The 21809-nt window shown below is 33.0% G+C and overlaps 2 protein-coding genes across 4 annotated transcripts in view; both read left to right on the plus strand.

The window, feature by feature from the left end:
* The first annotated feature begins 1060 nt into the window (after positions 1-1060).
* Positions 1061-7377, plus strand: LOC128214938 (uncharacterized). Of its 2 annotated transcripts, none has more exons than XM_052921658.1 (6): positions 1061-1113; positions 2644-2836; positions 4402-4505; positions 4927-5051; positions 5203-5344; positions 5596-7377. In XM_052921658.1, exons 2-6 carry the CDS (start codon positions 2657-2659, stop codon positions 5831-5833), a joined length of 789 nt encoding a protein of 262 aa, XP_052777618.1. In that variant the 5' UTR covers positions 1061-1113; positions 2644-2656; the 3' UTR covers positions 5834-7377. The 2 variants fall into 2 exon arrangements, with proteins under 2 accessions (XP_052777618.1, XP_052777617.1); XM_052921657.1 differs by having other exon boundaries at positions 1089-1215.
* A 1344-nt stretch (positions 7378-8721) lies between these two features.
* LOC128213590 (uncharacterized) overlaps positions 8722-21809 on the plus strand; it is a 29223-nt gene continuing 16135 nt past the window's right edge. Inside the window, exons 1-2 of one of the 2 annotated variants that reach the window (XM_052919462.1) lie at positions 8722-8771; positions 20639-20828. In XM_052919462.1, coding sequence (XP_052775422.1) covers positions 8737-8771; positions 20639-20828 — 225 coding nt within the window. In that variant the 5' untranslated portion in view covers positions 8722-8736. Of the gene's footprint in view, positions 8772-14442; positions 14749-20638; positions 20829-21809 lie in introns of those variants that run through there. The other variant, XM_052919463.1, reaches the window with a different exon arrangement.

Raw genomic sequence — 21809 nt, forward strand, 5'->3', positions numbered from 1 at the left:
GATTGCATAAATTAGACAAAATGAAAGAAATTTATGCTGGTTGACAGACATTACGTATTAAATGTTTCACAAATAAAGCTACTTTTTTACATTTGTTAAAGTAAGCAGGTCTTTGTATTCAATATAATTTGGCATATGTTTCCTCTAGTGTACACAATACAATTAATTGTGTTATTTGCAAATGATATCAACAAGAAGCCATAATATTGTATTGATAATATTTGATATAAGAATATATTATATTGTATTATATATAATAATTATATTGTTGAAAGACACTTTTGTATTAATGCAAACGGAATTGTATTAAATCTCTGATAAAATATTCGTTTGTAAATTTTGCTCAACTTTTCATGAAATCTAAACATATGGCAACAAATGTGTTTTACTTTTACAAATCATGTACCTAGAAATCTTATTGTTAATGTTAAAATTGTTGGCCTTTCCAATCCATTTTTATATATTCGAATGTCCTTAACAGCACTTTGTGTTTATTGAACGGCATATACTAGTACCCATATGAATAAATCCCGCGTAAGTGGTATTAAATGATATCAATGTCTAGATACATGTATTGCGACATGATCAATAGTATTGATAAAACCATGGTTGTATAGTGCATTGAATTAATTCATATATACGTTTATACGTATCGCAATTGATAGGAAGGATGTAGAGGATGATTAGATCTTGTTTAACTCAACGCGGAAAACAGTAACTGCATTGTCCTTGGCGAAGGACCAATACAAAACAACAAAACAAATCGCTTACCCGTGCAAATTACAAATTTGTTTTATTGTAAATAGCATTTTATGGATTTCACTATTTAAGTATTGTTTTAAAGACCATGGTAAGGAGATTTAAGTATATCAAATACAGGAGCATATACAACAGTTTCGTCCCTAACCCAATGTTCTTATCGTTCAAACATTTCCTTTCTGAAGTGTGTCAATAAACCTTTTGAATAAGAATGCATTATATATAATTATGGCGACGAAATCGTTCTTTGGCTGATTTAGCTGATTTTCCGAAAACGGGTCGATTGAATAAAAATACGTCATAAACATGCAAAACAGGGCAGCATTTATTTTATCTTTAGGACGACTCGGATAAGTACGATGTGATATGCTTTGTTAATTTAATTTGAATTTTCTGTGTTTTACTTATTGTTTGTTAATTTCGTGAGGATTTATCTTTTGGAATTCAGGTTTAAAGGTTAAAAATTAAATTATTCTAAATAGTACGAGTTTGATGACAATATTTTTGATTATTTCTGAATGCATATCAAATAAAGTAAAAAGTAAATATTATGTTGGTGACCGTTTCATGGAGATTCCAAGGAGCATTTGTGTGAATTGTTTATATTTTCAGAAGTATGCAGGTTATGTTTAAAAAAAGTAAACCTATTAGGCATGTTCAAAAGCTCATTTAATCCGAACAATATATCATATAATGGAGCAAGCTTTTACTAATTTTGACATAACTCACAAATGTTAAATAAGTTGTAAAAAGCAGTGCCAAATTAAGAAAAACGTTTGAGTAGAAATAAATTTGGAACTTGTTCAACCACGCTGCATTTCAGGTGACTTTTATAAGATTCTAAATGACACTTGTTTACCTTCGTTGTACAAAGGTTGTCCATTCACATACTTATGTGAAAAACTACAGAAACAAACTCAGTAGCCAAAGTTTAAATATAAACCTCGTTTAATGGCTCAGTGTAAATGCCAAAGACATAGAAAAATCAAACAAACAAATATCACAAACAAGAAACTAAAACAACAGCACAAAACTCCACAAACAACACAGTACATATATACTATATAAAAACAGGTATGTTTATCAAGGACTTGGAACCGTCAATACAATGTTAAATTATGAGGGGTTTAAACCTGTTTATGTGCACAAACCTTACTCTAATCCTAAAAATCCTGAATAAAGAAAAAAAAATCGTATTTTTTTAAAGATAAATCTTATCAAGTATGAATTAACTTGAGGAAACTTAACAATAAAACAAATACTAATAAAGTAATAGGTAAGCCTTAAATACGATTAGAGATCTAATCTTTTTCGACAGACAGAGGAATACAATTCAGAGTACAAAATGCTACAACTTTTCAAAGATTCATCTTTACTCCTTTGTCTTTAATCTTATTGAAATTGTTTCAAATATATATCTCCATGATATTCGTAATATACAATTTCAAAGATTTAATAATTGTCTTTGCATATTTGATGTGTGTATCAATATCTTATTAAATGAGCTCTGGGTTTGTAAAGGCAGTTTCTTTCACAGGTTTGATTGACTGCCAGCAAATATGGATTGACTATCTCACTGGGTCAACTATATATGTGTGCCATTACCTGTATATAATGTTTATGTCTCTTTTTTTCTACTGACGTTTATTTCTGCTCAATCGTATTTGGGTCGATTGAGCAAGTCACATGTTAAAGGACTTTTACAATTGGATAGCGTTGTTAACAGTGTGCATTGAATAAGTTATTTAAAAATTATCAACATCAAACGTCACTGAGAAAGCATTCCAAGCATAACAGTTATAATTAAATTGGATGATAGATTGGTTAAGATTAGCTCCGTTTAATACACTTTACTCAAATTATATTATCTTATGATCTTTATAGAAGACACCCAGACATGGCGATGCTATTCATCATGCATGTATTGATCTGCACGATCGTCAGCCATGCACTGGGTATGCAGACTGACGTCCGAATGACCGATAGACATTCGGCCATGAGAAATCCACGCAATGTTGACCGCGCTCAAAATCTTCACAGTGACTTAGGGACTCGACAAAAACGAGCAGCCAATCAGGTAATAACTCAATCTTATTATTCACTTGTTTTAGTACGGTACAATCGAACAGCTTTACTAATCATGTTAAACTAGCAACCATGACGTCCTTGCGAAAATGAGTCATGCAGAGGCAAAGAGGCATAATCAAGTTTCTATTGGATTGTATAAGCGATCTTGATATTTATAATTAACAATATGTCATAATCTAATTTCAAACAAAATCAAATATTATTTTATTACTCATTTGCTTGTTCAAATATGCTTTAATGATAATATGAATGGCTCATCAGGACTCAATTTTACAGACGATGGTCTGTAAACACCGCACTGCTGACGAAACGCTTAAGCATTTATATGTATTATAGGGTGGATTTGAAATGAAATTATTGAACAAACAACGGTGGTTAATAGATATAAACCAGTTAAACAAATCGATAAAAGCATGAATTTAACAATCACAGTCTCCACTAAAGTTCAATTACGCATTTCTCCATCATGGGAACTGAACGTAAATAATCTTTTAACATATTTTACGAAGAATAATTTATGTAAAGACTAATGCGATTTAAATTACCAAATATACTCTTTAAAATGTGGTTACTTCTTTCCCAATTGCAATAGTGTTATTCCTTACCTTTTAAATAAATTAGCACAGGAAATTTTATTCATTTTTTTTGCAAAAAATTTCAACAAAAAGAAACAGCATCCAAATTAAATTACATTATTTCAGCCTTGTAAGCGGGGTAATAAAAAACACTATAAAAGATGATAAAAAACAAGTGATTATAACCCATTTAAGGGGAAACATGCCAATTGCACTAAAACCGAAAGGTCAATATACGTGTTTATATGTTTATTAGAAAAATGCTTCCTGTCCTCAACAAGTACAAATACTTGCTCATTACATGTTAATAGGTGCACGATATGATCTTTTATAGAGGATCCTTAGACGTGTCCGAACGTGTCATAGTCAGAAAAGTGTGAATGACACCTCTGTATTTGGTCCTACTTAACACTTAAGTCACTCTAGCCCTTTATGGTCAAGTTTGTTAGCCAATAAAAACAAACCCAAAACAGATTCCACTTCTAAATGGACGTAGAATGCATTTCAAGACTAAATTTTGAAAACACAACTCGTTTCCTACATATTAGTGGTATTTAAAACCTGCATTGCTAACGTCATTCATTGCGACCAAGGAAGGATATTTAATAATAAAACAATATTTATGTCATGTCAACTCCTCATCTCCTTTTAAAAGGGGCAGGGATTTTCATTAGCCCACAAATAGGATGGACAATAATGTTTCCATAGTTGATCACACAATTAGTATAAAGGTGCATAATTATTATAACAAAGCTTAAAATGTTACGTCGAACGCCGTTGTGTTTGGTCATAATTGAAAATATAAAAGATATAACCATTACAAAGTGTGGTCTTAAATTGAGTTTAAAGTGTATAAACTGCAGCAATATTTATATTTAGACTCCATTACAAGGGAAATGTATCGTGTGGTAACATTTGAAATGAAAGTTCATCGTGTATAATTGTATTATGTTGTAATTAAAACCCTTTACTCTCCCAGAGTTGTGAGTTGACTGCCATTGGAGAAAGATTGCTGTCATGCGCATCTGCCACAGCTGCTATTACTAACTCAACTGTTGACCAACTTTCGAGTATTTGTGGAAAGTATGTTTGTTTTGTACATACAGCAGATATATCTAGAGAAAAAAGAAAAACCACTACAAAAACATTTAAGAGATATATAGCATAAAACCAAAAACTCGCCACAACAGATGAGGCACTGGCATAAGGTTATTGTCACAAACAAAATTTTAGATGCTGTAGATTTTTATAAACATCACGAGGTCATCTTGGCTTTCTTCCCCCAAATATGCGATGTCAAATTATCTAAAAGCAGTTACCCATGAACAGAAAGCTAGATTTTAAATTGGCGTCTGAAATATTGGCAAAGAGTTGACATTATTAAACCTTTTTCGTTCCACAGTAAATAGTTCCCATTGTACGTGATTTACTTTGCAACACATAGTGTGTTACTTATCACCTACTTATTCATGATGTAAACAGTAATATGATATACTTATTTCAGCGTCGAGTGTAACATAAAATGTTTTACGGAAGCAGTTGGGGACTGCTATCAGACTGACCAGAACTTCTATTTTGACCCAAGCGTGGTCAAAATGGGGTATAGAGCCATGTGCGCCAACACGGATCGTAAGGCAACATTATACATACCAGTATATTTTGTTTTGATTGAAGGATCAGATAAGTATTTGTTAGAAAATTAAAATCGGAATCCACACTTTTTACAATGCAACTATGTTGGTTTTGTTTTGAGATACAAACTGCAGTCTGTATTTTGCAGTTACTACTGGAATGTTTACCCACTGTGCCTCTCAACTCTTTGATGACCAGTGCTTTTCAGTTCTGACTACGGCCCTTACAAGCGCTGCGATAAACTATTTTGTTCCACAAGACTATGCTAACTATAAGATATCGTACTGCAGGTAAAGTATTAATTAAGATTAAGGTATTGATCGCGTGTATGAGATATCAAACGATTGATTATTGTAATCGATACAATATTTGACAAGTAATGTGTATGCTAATACGTGTTCCGGAAAAATGATAAATGTCTTATCTTTTGATAGTTGGGAGAAAAATATATCAAAACTTTAAGTTTATTGCGTATTTTAAACAGGAGTAAACTTAAATTGTTTACCCCTGAAACTGTCTTACGGTGTATGTTTGGTTTCAGCGCATTATCTACCTATGTTTCCTGCCTGAGCGTCCAACCTTCCGGCAGCTGCACATCCGAAATGGCTCAGTTTGCAAACGATATAATGTTGGCATCCGCCCAGTTTGAAGGTTGTGGAGGTCAGACGCACGCCTTCTTCACGACGTATGAAGGCGATATTGAATGTAGCGCAAGTCATGTCGGCACAAATATCGTTATAACACTTCTAGTGGCAATGTGTATTCGTCTTTGGGAATAGCGAATTCTGTACACGCGGATGTTATAAATTAGTGCGTACATGTTGCATGAACAAACCCAAAAGCACTCTTTACAACCACATGCTAAATATAAATAATTTGAGGTTGTGTATATTGACTTATCATTTGTTGTAATTGTTTTTTTAAACAGAAGATCTTTTACCGTATGCTTAAAAAACCAGTCCTGGGTTTATGACAACATTTACAGAAGGACAACGTTGGGCTGTTATAATAGGTTCAAACGTTACCAAAACACATTAACTTGCTCTTCAAAAAAGACAAAGTCCATGTGAATATTTCCTTGTTGGTATAAGTAATGGATCTAATGTTACAAGACATTTTCCTCGTCTAGAGTGTGTGTTATTTCGAATTTGACATTTGTAGCAACTTGACTTTGACAATGGGGCCATCTTTTCGAAAAACGTTCTAAAACATCGTTAGAGAATTTAAACCTAGCGAGTGTCCGAAATTAAGTAAAATTCAACTTGTTGATGTAAAAAAATCATAGAATAATATTTCCAGCCGTGCTACTTGTTAAAAATAATATTTCGTTACAGCCGAAAATAGAATATTCGAAAGAGCGATCGTACTATACCATCGTTGATAAGTGGCCCCTCTATGGATAGTTCAATCATCATCAATTGTGCTGCTTTATTCATTGTTAGCGTATATTATGAATTGTGTATACAGCTTTAAAACAATATTCGACGATATTATTTAGTTCCAAAGTATGTTATTGTATCACATGCTTTAACTCTTACTCCAAACGAACAACATTGATATATTGAAGTATCATGACATCAGACGATAGATGTAAGTCTGTAATTGTGGATTACTATTGATGATAATTTATCATTTTGTTAAAGATTTTAAGAATAACATTTTAACAGTTGTTTGTTCAAAATGCCATGAAATAATAACTTTATTTTGATATCAATGTGATTTGCTGTTTTGCTATTTGTTGTAATGTGGTGCCTCCTGTCTCTTATTGAGTGTTTGTTCGGCTTTGATCCTTTTGTTTTAAATACAACATATATGTAATCTCTATTTCTGATCATGCAATGCTGTGTCTCACGTATAGTTTCTGTTTTTGCTTTGACGCTATGTTTAAAATGAAAACAAAATCTGCTTGGCTCGTTGCTGTTTTCCAAAAAGAATGTATGTTTATAATTAAGTACAATGAAGACGTTTGTAAGAGAAAACCAGTATTTTCTGAAGTCGAAAACGCCAGAGAAATTTTTAGCGCCTTGAGTCCATCTTTGAGACTGTGGCGGTTATCAGAAGATATTATCAAGGTACAATATATCGCAAGGGTAAAGCAAAAATACTAAATGTGACTTGGAGTTCAACAACTTTTACAATTTAAAGTTTTTCTAACAATTTAAAGTTTTTCTAATATTCATCTCCCATTAAAACTGAAAAAACTTTATTCACACTGTGAAATATAGATAAAACCAAAGCAAATACGAATCCAAAAAATGAATTATAAAGAATGATGTTTTGTTTACTTTTTTATTTTGTATAATAAATAACAAAGAGAAATCGTCGAGATCTTTTCATATATTTAACAAAAATATCAAATATCTTAAGCTATTAAAATGTTAACGGATATGTTTACAAATGTACAAATCCATAATACGTTGATAAGATTAAATAAATAAACAGGTTTTTTTTCAAAATAACACATGATAAGCAGAGGCACTGTTAGAGCAGCACTTAGCAATTTAAAAAAGCTATTTGACGAGTTAAACTCTATAGCATAACATTACAGCATACATAAAATAAGCTGGCTGGAACGAGGTCACCTCCACAGCATAAGCATGATAGCATCTATACTATTGATGAGTTAGAACGAGTTAACCTCTAAAGCATAAGCATGATAACATCCATATTAATAATTAGTTGGAACGAGTTAACTTCCAAAGCATAAGCATTATAACATCCATATTAATAATTAGTTAAAACGAGTTATTCTCCAAAGCATAAGCATGATATCATCCATATTAATGATTAGTTAGAACGAGTTAACCTGCAAAGCATAAGCATTATAGCATCCATATAAATAATTGGCTGGACGGATTTATCCTCCATAGCTTAAAGGCCTAGTTTAAGCCTTCTATAAGTGACACTCGACCCCCCCCCCCCCACAAAAAAAAAGTAAACACAAAAAATCTGTTGATCTAAATCTACTCGCCTTGATCCCTCTTATCAGATCTCCAATCTGAGTATCCTGCTGTGCAGTTTTGAAAGTTTTATTAAAGAAATGGACCCTAAATGGCCCTGAGCCAATAAACAAATACACAGGAAATTTGCCCGTACTGTGACACCAGTGCAATTAGCAGGAGATGCACAGCAGGGGATTATCATGCATAAAAATTCCTTAAACTAGGCCTTTTAACGTTACAGCACCCATAATAGTAATTGGCTAAAGCATAAACATAACAGCATCCGTATTAGTAATTGGCTAGACCGCGTTTAAATCAATATCTTAAATATTACAACATGAATACAAAAAATACATGGCTATTACTAGGGAAAAACGATAATAGAGCATTGTCGAAAATCGATTATTTGTGTCCGAGGTCGGCGATAATCGATTTCATTATTCCATAATCGATTATCGCTAATGTACGGCAAAGGGAAGTAACCGTGTTGTGTATGTACTAATTTTCTTTAAAACGGGAAATGGTTCGGACTTATACGGAGTTATACGGCAATTAGAAATCAGGAGAGCTAACTCTCGCAACATCCGTTTCAAAATGTCAGCTCCCATGGACGAACGTGTCGATATTCTGTATGATTTTCCCGGGACAACCCGGTCGGTAGTTTGGAAATTCTTTGACTTTCGCAAGAAAGTAGAAGGAGGACCACCTGTTAAAACAAACCTGATAATGTAAACAGCTATATGCCGCATGTGCGGGAATTCCTATGCGAACAAAGGTAAACGTAGTCTGAAGTATCTAAATATTTTTTTTTTCAAATCACTATGTAATACTTCGTAGCCAAATTTTAAAGTAATGAAAATGCTGATAATTACGTAAATAATTCATCAGTTTATGGTTGATATTTTTAATAAATATAAAACTACTGTCTGGTATATAATTGTAGTGTGGAAAAAATAAGTTTTTATTCTCACTTATTTTAGAATTAAGTTATCTCCTAAAAACAATTTACTAAATTATCAATTGTAACCTGGAATGTATAACAAAACAAGATATAAAACATAACTGATTGTAATATGTTTATTCATTTAAAGACATGTATGTACAAACCAATATAGTTTTGGATATATTTGTAATATATTCACATGTTCCGTTTCGATTATTTAATCGATGATTGATCGAAATGGCTCGTCCGATTATTTTCGATGATCGATTATGACTTTGGTCCGATTTTCAATCTCTAGCTATTACGAATCAAACTTCACAGCATCATAAACATAACAGCATTCAAAATATTAATTGGCTTGTTCGAGTTAACCTTCACAGCATAAACAAAACAACATTCAAAATTATTCGCTAGTACAAGTCAATTTCCGCAGTATTTAGCATAATGAATATCATCTATACTATGTGTCTAGTACGAGTTTACCTATATTTCATAAGCTTTATATATGCATAATTGTTAGTGGCTTGTACCAGCCAAGGCATAGACATTATAACATCCATAACACTTGCCTCTAGTTAACCTCCATAGAATATCAAGTTTAACATCGATAATAATCAATTATATGCGATCTACTAGACTTGTAAGTATGTAACACTGCCTTATGTGTATTTGTGAATATGACAAAAATATACAGGTTTTTCGAAACATGAATCCATTAGTCATGGTCCACCGGTGTTCTTGTTGTTATCCTCTGCGCCATGAAATACATATAGTATTTTGTTCACGTTTTATCCGATATAAATTGTGTAATATCTGAACCATATAACATGCGGGCGCACCTTAATAGTATGATTTCCATTCAACAACGGTACTTTCGCTTTGAGACATTGTACCTGACGACGAAGCATAATACGGAAAAGAAAAGCATAAAGATCCTGGAGAACTCAGACGCCCACATGAGTACACGTCCCCATGTATGTCTCTGACGACGAAGCATGACACTCAATAGAAGAGAAACATACATATCACGACGTACTCCGATCTTCGCATGAGTTTACGTCCCTTAGTTGTGTCCCCTGGCAGTCAGTTTCTGCCGCTTTCTTTGTGACCTTTGTGTTCGTGCTGCATCACGGCAGTATTCTTTGGTCATTGACAGTCATTCTTTATATACACATGTGTTCTTTATTAATATTGGAGCTATATACGCATTACATACATTGGAAGCATGTAAGAAACATTTTGTTTTTAACAGAAACTTACACAGTCAAAACTCGCTATGTCGAACGTTTCTCGATGTTCTGTTTATGACAATTATTTTAGCATAGACATTATGGCATCCATAACACTTGCCTCTAGTTAACCTCCATAGAATAAACAGTTTAGCATCGATAATACTTAATTATATGCGATCTACAAGACGTGTAAGTATGTAATACTGCCTGATGTGTATTTGTGAATATGACAAAAATATACAGGTTTTTCGAAACATAAATCCATCAGTCATGGTCCACGGGTGTTCTGGTTGTTATTCTCTGCGCCATGAAATACATATAGTAGTTTGTTCACTTTTTATTCGATATAAATTGTGTTATATCTGAACCAATACAAAATGCGGGCGCCCCTTTATAGTATGATTTCCATTCAACAACGGTACTTCCGCTTTGAGACATATACCTGATGACAAAGCATGATAGCGAAATGCAAGGCATAACGACCCTGAATAACTCAGACGTCCACATGAGTGTACGTACGCCCAAGGTTTGTCTCTAACGACGAAACATGACGCCCAATTGAAGAGAAACATACATATCGCGAAGTACTTCTACCTTCGCATGAGTGTTCGTCCCCAAGTTGTGGCCCCTGACGTTTTGCCGATTTCTTTGTGACCAATTTATTCGTGCTGGACCACAGCGGTATAGCTTTGGTCATTGACAGACTTTCCCAATCTATACATGTGTTGTTTTTATTAATATAAGATCAATACACGTATTACATACATTGAAAAACATGTATAGAATAAACATATACAATAAAAACTCGCTATTTCGACCATTTCTCAATATTCTGGTAATGTCGATTTGATATCGAATATGTTGGGCTTAGTGAGACATTATTTGTTTGTCGGTTTCCTCGAATGTTCGTTATCTCGAAGTATTTCCAGAGGTCCCGACGACTTTGCCTTTCTTTGTTTCGACTGAACCGATGTTTTAGTTTAGTATATGTAAGGCCTTAGAAATGAAATGTTGTTAAACAAGGACTTCGTAAAATGTTTGGCTACGATGTCTGTCCCAAAAATTTCCATTATATTTACTTGTATATGAATATTAATATGAATATAATTAATTGATTATGACAATTCATCTTGACACTAATTTTTCATGGCCCTTATAAACATTAATTGAACAAAGCAGTTTACCAAAGTAAAATACAGATCCAACAGAAATGTTGTCTTGGGGTGCCCTTGCGGCGTAGCCTTAACTATACGCAGGTTAAAGATGTACTATTAGTCCCAATTAAGATTTAAAAACATTTAATACAATTGTTTTAATATACAAAAAAAAAACCCGATTAATGTCTGTAGAAAACAATGGTGCTTATAAAAGATATCGGGTTTAATTTGAAAGAAATGTACAAAAAACACGGTATTTCTACTTTAAGGGACTTTAGTATATTGCAGTAAATCTTTTAGCATTCATCAGTCGTTTAATATTTTTTTGCGTTTTCAGCTTTTAAATAAACGGCTATAATATTGTTATCAGTAAATAATAGTTTCCTTAAATGCATTATTTAGTAAGAAGTTTAGGGCTACTCACTCAAAATGAATGTTTGTTATACATGTGTTTGTATTGATTTTGAATTGAAGAGTGTCACTTTAACAAAAAGAGAAAATTTCGTCGTACGGTCTTAGGATTAGTTCAATTTCTCAACATACATTGTTCTTGAGATCAGTACTTCAATTAAATTAAGCGTAGTAAATAACCGCCGTATGGATAAAAATGTCAATGCTGAATTGCCATAGATGTCGACGTCCATTTTGCTAGTCAACTAGATATAAAATTTTCAAAAAGCATAAAAAAGACTACTTCCGCAATTACATATATGTAAGTGAATGGGTTAGAAATTCACACATATTTGATTGTTGTTTTTATCTGAAAGAAATAATTTAGCGTCGTTATCGTCACAAATTAAATGTTGGTGTAAGTGAAAAACGAAATATGTTAGAAAAATGATCATAACATCGGCGTTCATTGGCCTATTCTGAGAAAGTTGATTAGCTCTCAAGTTAGTGATTGTTTAAAAAACCATCAAATTTGTTTACCATTTAAACCTTGTATTTTGCGACGGCGCTATGATATACTCAGTCGGACGAGAGAACAATTTTATTTACTTTTCCAATGTTTCATCACACAAGGTTTCGAGCGAGCGGACGCAAAGAGTGGTGCATTAAACACAGGTTTTGTATTCACAGAATTTAAAGTGTCAAGGGAAAGTTGCCAAATAAAAGTTTAGTTTACAAAACGCATACTTTTATTACATTTCAAGTTGGGCTCGCTTTCATCAATGAATAAAGTGTATTGTGAAACTCAAATAAAGAACTGTATTGAATTGATCAATATCGGCATTTTTTACATCCAAATTATAAATCACACTTTTATACAAAATTGAAGTTATGCTAATCGGGATTTAATCTATTAAACATGCACAAATGAATTCACTTGCGCTGCATGGTCTTTTCACATTTTTCGAAAATGCAAATTATTCCTTATAGGATGAAAAGCTTTTCAACATTTCAAATCAAAACAGCTACTGTTTTATAAACGGCGATGTTTGATTATAATATCTCCATTCGTTTACTTTAATAAATCAACGGGCGGTAGTTAATTATTCGTGTTTATTAAAGGTGGCGTATAATAGAACCAAGCTTTTTGAAATGAAAATATAGATTTTTCTGACGTAGAAAATAATATGATGTTTAACTCCACTTATATAATGTTAGCCGTTACAATAACGATTGTGTACCTCAAGGGGAAAACACTGTAAACTCTATTGTTTGTAAGAATGTGCCATTTTATAATGTTATTTGTAAATGAAAATACTTTATACTCAGGATCAGTATATAATAGATCTGTCTTTGAGTACGGTCAAAAAGACACATGATTCAAACAGTTCAATAGTCTTATAATACAATATGGACGGACGTATAATAAACCATCTATTACATTTGCACAATATTATCAGGATAGAATGTACAAAAAAAATTAATCATTTTTGTATCAATACTACTATAAGATATGCTAATATGTTATTTTTAACTCATGCATCAATGTTTAAGCTGATAACTAATATGGCGAACCAGGACTACAAGCGTTTATAAATTATAGTAGTAAAATAATACAAAATAGCTCTTAAAGGCCAAGTTTAAGCCTGTTATAAGTGCCCCCCCCCCCAACACACACACAAAACAAATATAAGTATACAGTACACAATCTCTAAGTAGTAGTTTTGAAAGTTGTATTATAGAAATGGACCCTACATGGCCCTCAGCCAATAAACATTAACACGGGAATTTGCCCTTAATATGACACAGTTCAATTGGCAGGCAATGCACAGCGTGGGATTGTTATACCAAACAATACTTTAATCAAGTATTTAATAATACAAAGGAAACTGCTTTAAGAAGTCATGTTGACATGTTTAGTGTCAATGTCATAACCTCCTCCTGTCGTAAGTTTGAATAAAACATATGTGTATGTCTAAGGCTATGTTAATGTTCACACGGTTAATACTTGATTCGTTTTCAAGGGACTCGGTCATGTTTTGGCACTAACACCTAAAAAAAATTTCCATGACTATGACTGTTTAAATATTTGATACCGAAATATTGCGGAAAAAAATAGTACGAGCTATATACATTGTTTCAGTTGGGACTAACCAAGATCGGTACAGTCAAGGAAAAAGATTAAACTTCACCTTATCCACTCGCCCACAGGGACTCATACTAACCTCACGAACATTTAAACCTAAAAACACGGGTTGATTGACACGAGCAATCACATACCAAACCGTCAGCATCTTAGTTTTTACACTCCTAATGATAAGCCACGCTTTATTTTGTAATATTAAAATAATACGTAAAATGTGCATTTTACATACTTCCCTTCGGACCCAAAATGTTGGACATTTTCCCATAGACGGAATTTAAGTTCCTCTGGTGATTATTTCAATTTTAAGAGAGATATCTGCTAATATTAACTAATTTTTCTTGTGTTTTTTAAATGATATCACCAAAACGACAACAAAATTATTGTTTCCATGGTCTGTTCATTTTTGACAAAAGAAGTTTATATTGTTGAAAAAAATCCGTTCAATGTAAACGGAACTTATACAAACCTTTGATAAAATTTCCTTTCGTAAAATTTGCTCGTCTTGTTAAAACATCCCGGAAGTATGTTTAACTCTTAACAATATCGTACCCAAAAACTTAATTGTTCAGGTTTAGGTAGTGCCTACCCAACCCACTTTTGTACCGTGGAAGGTCCTTAAATGCTTAAGAGCAGTTTTGTTTTTTATTGTGCGTTGAAAGATTTTGAATATCAGTTTATGCATATTGTGGTTGATGCTATGAACGTTTAAATCGTTTCGCCTACTCAATAGGAATTCATCAGTGATTAATACATGGTTGCGTCATCGTTCTACGGCTGATTAAATTTCACATTTCATTTTCTGAAAACGGTTAGCATGATTGAGCTGGTTACTTAATCAATATGCAGGACAAAACAGCATTTATTACATCCTAGGGACGAAGCAGGTAAGTTCGTTATGATGTGCTTTGTAAATTTTGGTTTGGATTTGTGTCTTATTTTGTGTGAGTCTCGTGGAAATAACATGTTTTGAACTCTATTTTTCTGAAATTTACGAATTGGATGGATTGGCGAATTTGTGGCGATCAATAAATGTACGCGTGAGTAATAAATGCAGTGTAACGTATATATGCTGATGGATGTTTCATCAAGATTCCTGTGAGTTAATTTGTACGTAGTATATATTTTTAACTGTGCATCACTGTGTCATGCCGGCTATTGTTGGAACTAGTGAACCGAAAACCCACTTTTAGAAAGCTCCTTCAATCCAAAACAAATATGCGGATGCCGAGAGGTTTGACTTATCTTGGAATGATTGATGAAACGATCAATTCGATAAGAAAACAGTTGAAGATTTTGCAGTACATTTGAATTTAATAAACTTGTACAGTCAAGTTGCATTTAAGTTGACTTGAAGTATTGTGTTCTGAATTAAGTCACAAAGACTCTAGACGACTCCTAAAACATTGTACAAATGTCATCCAATCACACCATCTATCCCATTCTTCTATAGCAATTCTGATCTAGAACCTAATTTAAATTGTTTTAAAACATATGTCTATAAATGGCGGAGTATACAATTTCGAAACTCGTGTTGCTGCATATTTAATTTTATATAGATGATATCAAATGAGTGTTTATTTTGTATCGAATTATTAAACGAGTTCATTTTAAAACAATAAAAACGAGGCTCCGCCATTTTGCGTAGTTTTTCCTCCCTACTTGACGTATAGTTGTCCGTATATTTGGCATTTATTCCTGCAAAAAGGCGCAAAAATGAAACCGTGCTACGTTCTTTTTTGACTTCCGGATTGATAAGGTGAAATTGCGGCGAGTGGCGGGACGAAACTGCGAAAATAACTAATGCGAAGTGACGAAAAGGCAAAATGGCCCATAGTTAAGCGATAGATTCTTTTATTCCTCCAACAATGGAGAGCATTACATATTTATAGCATACAATACATGAATATACAGTTGATATATAATCAGAACATAGCAAAGAATAGGAAAATGATATGCATGACATCAATTTCAGGGTACACAACAATACAAAGAATGGGAAATAAATGATATGTCCCTACATTACACATCGTCCTGCATTTTAGATAGAGGTTTGACAATGATATAAAGGGAGTGCTATTTATATGTAAAGTATAAGTAAAGTATAGTGAAATATATAGTTACTTTTACAAAAACAACCCAAGTGAACAAGACTTCAAATGAGGGTATGTTTACATACATTGTACATTACATATGCGGTAAATAATGAGCCAGTGGCTTGCTGAGATAATGTAAGTATCGTAGTACCGTCTTGAAAATATCTACTCGACTGTGGTCGCTGAGCGTAAAAGATCGGAAACCGGACATCATTTCTAATAATTGTTCGGAATAATGCATTTGACAAAATTCGTCATACTGATTTGCTGTGAACATTAAATTTAATTTTCGCCAAAGGCATTACCTAGTAGTATCGTTCGAACGACAAAATAACAAAACATGTTCTGAAATGAAATACGTTTGATCAGAACATAGTGTGCACTTAGTAACGTAGGGTCTACTAAATATTTTACTTAAAGCTAGAGCCACCGTCCTGCAATATTTGAGCTGCTCGCGATATATTTGACTGAACCTCCATATAATACATGATAATATTGCATTATTTATAGACAGAAAACCACGCAAACTGTCTTCACTCAATAGCCTTGATTGATATTCTGCGTTAGCAACTTCGTAGATAGATTTCTTAAGATGTTTTTCCATGTACTCATTTCTGGAAACGTGCCATTTTCTAGATATTGGTTTACATAAACCAAAAAATTGTATTTGCATAATATTTTGTATATGTCGGGGAAAGATCCTGTTATTTGACTTGGATTCTCGAGGAATTCAAGAAGTCTGTATATGAATATTCGTTTAACGGTTTTCGCGGGGTCCAGTTTGCAAAGTTGTCCGGGGCGAACAAAATGTGCGAGGGAGTAATGCGCCGTAATATTTTTTCGCCCGGTAACTTTGCGCATTTTCGCCTTGCCACTTTGCGCATGTTCTCAAAAAAATGCGAAAACACAAAATTGCGAAAACAATTCCGTACTATGTTTATATAATATTCCATCATTATTACAATGTATTTATTCATCCCTTCATACGTAAGAAACACAATACCTATTCATATAACCTTTGATAAGTGATGAAACAGCCTCAAGGTGTAAACATTTATTAAAAGCAAATGCTCAAGTAGTTTTGAATAGTGGATCGTTATATGGATTGTATTTTTCAATGGCCATTTTCTGAAAACGGGTCGATTGGGCAAGTTGCACATGAAAGGATTTTATGAATGGTTTGCTACTTTTTTAAGACATTGGATGTTTTTAAACAACTTGATAATTTAAATATTATGAATTCAATGATGATGTAAACTGTGTATATAATTGATACTTGTTTAACTACAGAAACAAGCTCATAAGTCAAAAGTTTAAACATGAACTCCGTTTAATGACACAGGGCAAACGCCAAAGACTTAGAACACAGTCAAGATAATCACAAACATGAAACATGGAACAACAGCACAAAAATCCACAAACAACACAGTGCATATATAAACAATAGGTATTTTTATCAAGGATGATTAGGTAGCGCCTTGGAACGGTCAGTAAAATGTTATTTTATTTGGGGGGAGGGGGTTATACCAGTTTATGTGCAAAAACCTCACTTTTATCCCAACAATCCTGAATAAAGTAAACACGTTAAAGGTTAATCTTATCAATGTGTGCATAAACTGGAGAAAACCTGATAAAACAAATAATATTAAACTAATTGATAACCCCCCCCCCCCCCCCCCATTATACACTTGTTTCACTGACCATTCCAAGATGGTAATCCCATTTATATCGGTTAAGTTTTTTTATGCGTGTGTGGTCTGGTTTCTGTGTAAGTATTTGTTTATCTAATGTTCATACGTTTGTGTCAACAAAACAAATCGCTTACCCCTGCAAACTACAAAGAAAGTTTAATGTCAATAACGTTTTATGTATTTCCGTACTGTTTTAAAGATCTTTGTAAGGAGATTTAAGTATATCAAATACAGAACACATAAAAAAATTCGTCCCTAACCAAGTTTTCTTATCGTTCAAACATTGTAAAACATTTCCTTTCTGACAAGTGTGTCAATAAACCTATTGAATAATAATGCATTATATAAATTTATCGCGACGACCTCGTTCTATGGCTGATTTAGTTGCAACCCGCATTTTCAGAAAACGGGTCGATTGAAATAAAATACGTCATAAACATGCAAAACAGGTCAGCATCATTTCATCTCTAGACCGAAGCGGATAAGTACGATGTGATATGCTTTGTTAATTTTGTTTGAATTTTCTGTGTTTTATTTATTTTGTGTTTATTTCATGAGGACTTTTCTTTTGGAATAACAGGTTTAGAGGATAAGAATGTTATTATTCTAAATAGTACGGGCTTGATGACACTTTTTTGACCATGTTTAATTTTGACTGTATATCAAATGAAGTAAAACGTACATATTATCTTGGTGGCCGTTTCATGGAGATTCCTAGGAGCATTTGTGTGAATGGTTTATATTTTCAAAATTATGCAGATTATGTTCAAGCAAGTTAACCTAATAGGCAAGTTTAAAAAGCTCGTTGAATCCGAAAAATATATCAACTGATGCTACCAATTCTAATTTTGATATATTAACTGAAAAATGTTAATATACTGCTAAAATCAGTGGCAAATTAATAAGAACGTTTTGAGTAGAAATAGCTTTTGAACTTGTACAACAACGCTGCATTTCAGCTGACTTTTATAATATTTGTAACAAAATGTGTCATAAAGACTCTAAAAACCACCTGTGCCCTCTTCACTGTAAAAATGTTATCCATTCACATAGATATGTGAAAAACTACAGAAACGAACTCAGTAGCCAATCGTTTAAACATAAACCCCGTATAATGGCACAGGGTAAACGCCAAAGACATAGAACTCAAAAAAAGAAACATGGAACAACAGCACAAAATTCCACAAACAACACAGTGCATATATACTATATAAAAAAGGTATTAATATTAAGGATTGCTAGGTACCGCCTTGGAACAGTCAATACAATGTAAATTTACTAGGGGTTTAAACAAGTTTATGTGCACAAACCGCACTCTTATCCCAACAATCCTGAAACAACAAATCCTGAAAAAACGTAAAAGATAAGTCTTATCAAAGTATGGATTAACTTGAGGAAACTTAATAATAAAACAAATAGTAATAAAGTAATAGGTACTACAAATACTTCCATGATTAGAGATCCCAACTCTCTCGGCAGACAGAGGAATACAATTAAGAGTACCTAATGCTACAACTTTTCAAAGATACACCTTTACGCCTTTGTATTGAATCTTATTGAATTTGTTTAATATATATCTCTCCATGAATTTCGGGATTTACAATTTCAAAGATATAATATTTGTCTTTGTATATTTGATGTGTGTATCAATAGCGTATTAAATGAGCTCTAGGTTTGTTGAGGCAGTTTCATTCACAGGTTTGGTTGACTGCCAGCAAATAGAGAATGTCTATCTTACTGGATCAACTATAAATGTGTGACATTACCTGTATATAATGTTTACGTCTCTTTTTTCTACTGACGTTTATTTCTGCTCACTTGAATTTCCTTGACTTTACTGAAGCTGCCATTTCCTGTTTTCGCGATGAAAGAGCAAAATGCGCCAATTATCGGGGCGAAATGCGTGTTGGTTGAAAATGAAAATAAATATGCCACGAGGCGAGACAAAATTTGCCAGGTTTCGGTGTAAATTACTAAGAAAAAATGCCTTACATTTAAGACGGGCCGAAATTTTCTTAAGCTAGAGGACAAAATAGGTCTCATTATCATTTCACACTTTCGCTTCGCCCCTTATCGTGTAAATGTAAAAGCAACAAATGGTAGATATTTTATTATTGATGACCAAAACACATACCTCTTTTATTCGCCTATAACTTGCCTTTTCCATATTCGACAGTAAAATACAGTTCTGTTGTTTTCCTTACCCGTAGCAAATTTTGTACCTTTTATAGTCTGGTGAATATTTAAGTTTTTTTACAATGTAAATTAACTATTTAGTAACATGTTTGTAAGGAACGTAACATTTTTCCTAAATAAACGATTACGAATGTATTCAATTGCTGTTTTCCGACGTTGAAATTACTAGTTAAATCGCGTAAAATCTAACTGCAGTATCGTTGGATTTAATTCAATTTGTTGCGTTCATGAAATCATGAAATAATCAAAAAAGACAGATACTAATTTAATGAACATTACGACAGCACTCTTTTCTGACGACCTGTATCACGTCTTGTTCGGTGTATAATAACGTCTTGATACGCGTTTATACATCGAAATCGACGTTATACAGACGTCAGAAAAGCGTCCTGTCATGATTTAACCAATTAATACACTAGGATTATAATTTATGAAACAGTCCCATTATGTTTACAACTATTGAAATCGGACATGCCAGTAATCTTGAAGCTGAAGGTAATATTTACGCCATCAATCTTTTGATTTCATTATTTAAATAGCAATTTTCTGAAAATGGGTCGATTGAGCAAGTAACGTGGTTCAGGACCTTATAAACAACTTTAAAATTGGGTAATGATGTTACTTGTGTGGATTTAAGTTATAATATTTAAACTCAATCAATAATCTTAACATCAATCTTCTCCGAGAAAATATTCCGAGCATAACAATTATGATTAGATTGGATGATAGATCGCTTAATATTAGCTCCGTTCAGTACCCTTTACTTAAATTATTTGTCCTTATACCTTTTGTAGAAGACACCCAGATATGGCGATGCTATTCATCATGCATGTTTTGATCTGCTCGATCGTCAACCATGCACTAGGAATGCCGGCTGACGTCGAAATGACCTATCGACATTTGGCCATGAGAAATGCACGCCATGTAGACCGCGCTCAAAGTCACAGTGACGTAGGGACTCGACAAAAACGAGCAGCCAATCAGGTAATAACTCAATCCTATTAGTAACTTGTTCTAGAAAAAGTACAATCGAATAGCTATACTAATCATGTTTAACTAGCAACCATGACGTCCTTGCAAAAATGAGTCATGCAGAGGTAAAGAGGCATAATCAAGTTTCAATTGGATTGTATAAGCAATCTTGATATTTAAAATTAACAATATGTCATAATCTGATTTCAAACTTGTGTAAATATTATTTTATTACCATAATTATGCTTGTTTAAATATGCTTTTATGATCATATGAATGGCTCCTCAGAACTCAATTTTGCAGACGATGGTTTGTAAACACCGCAATGCTGACAAAACGCTTAAGCATTTATATGTATTATAGGGTGGATGTGAAATGATTTCATTGAACGAACAACGTTGGTTTATAGATATAAATAAGTTAAACTAATAGATAAAAGCATAGTTTTGAAAATCATTGTCTCCTATAAAGTAGTTAACCTAAGCATTTCTCCATCATGGAAACTGAACGTAAATAATATTTTAAAATATTTTACGAAGTAAAGAATAATTAATGTAAAGACTAATTCGGTCATTTTATTTAAATGATACAAACAACATGTCAGGACTACTTACTTGAGGTTTAAATTACCAAATATAATCCTTAAAATGTGGTTATTTCTATCTCAATTGGAATAGTGTTATTCCTTACCTTTAAATAATTTAGCACAGGAAATTTTATTCCTTTTTTTGCAAACAATTTCAACAAAAAGAAACAGCATCCAAAATTAAATTATTTCAGCCTTGTAAGCGGGGTAATTAAAAGTGTTTATGAAAAAACACTATAAAAGATGATAAAAAAACAAATGATTATAACTCATTTAAGGGGAAACATGCCAATTGCACTAAAATCGAAAGGTCAGTATACGTGTTTATATGTTTATTGGGGAAATGCTTCCTGTCCTCAACAGGTACAAATACTTGATCATTACGTGTTAATAGGTGCACGATATGA

Source organism: Mya arenaria, chromosome 13, assembly GCF_026914265.1.
Source record: "Mya arenaria isolate MELC-2E11 chromosome 13, ASM2691426v1".
In the NCBI taxonomy this organism is placed as follows: Eukaryota; Metazoa; Mollusca; class Bivalvia; order Myida; family Myidae; genus Mya; species Mya arenaria.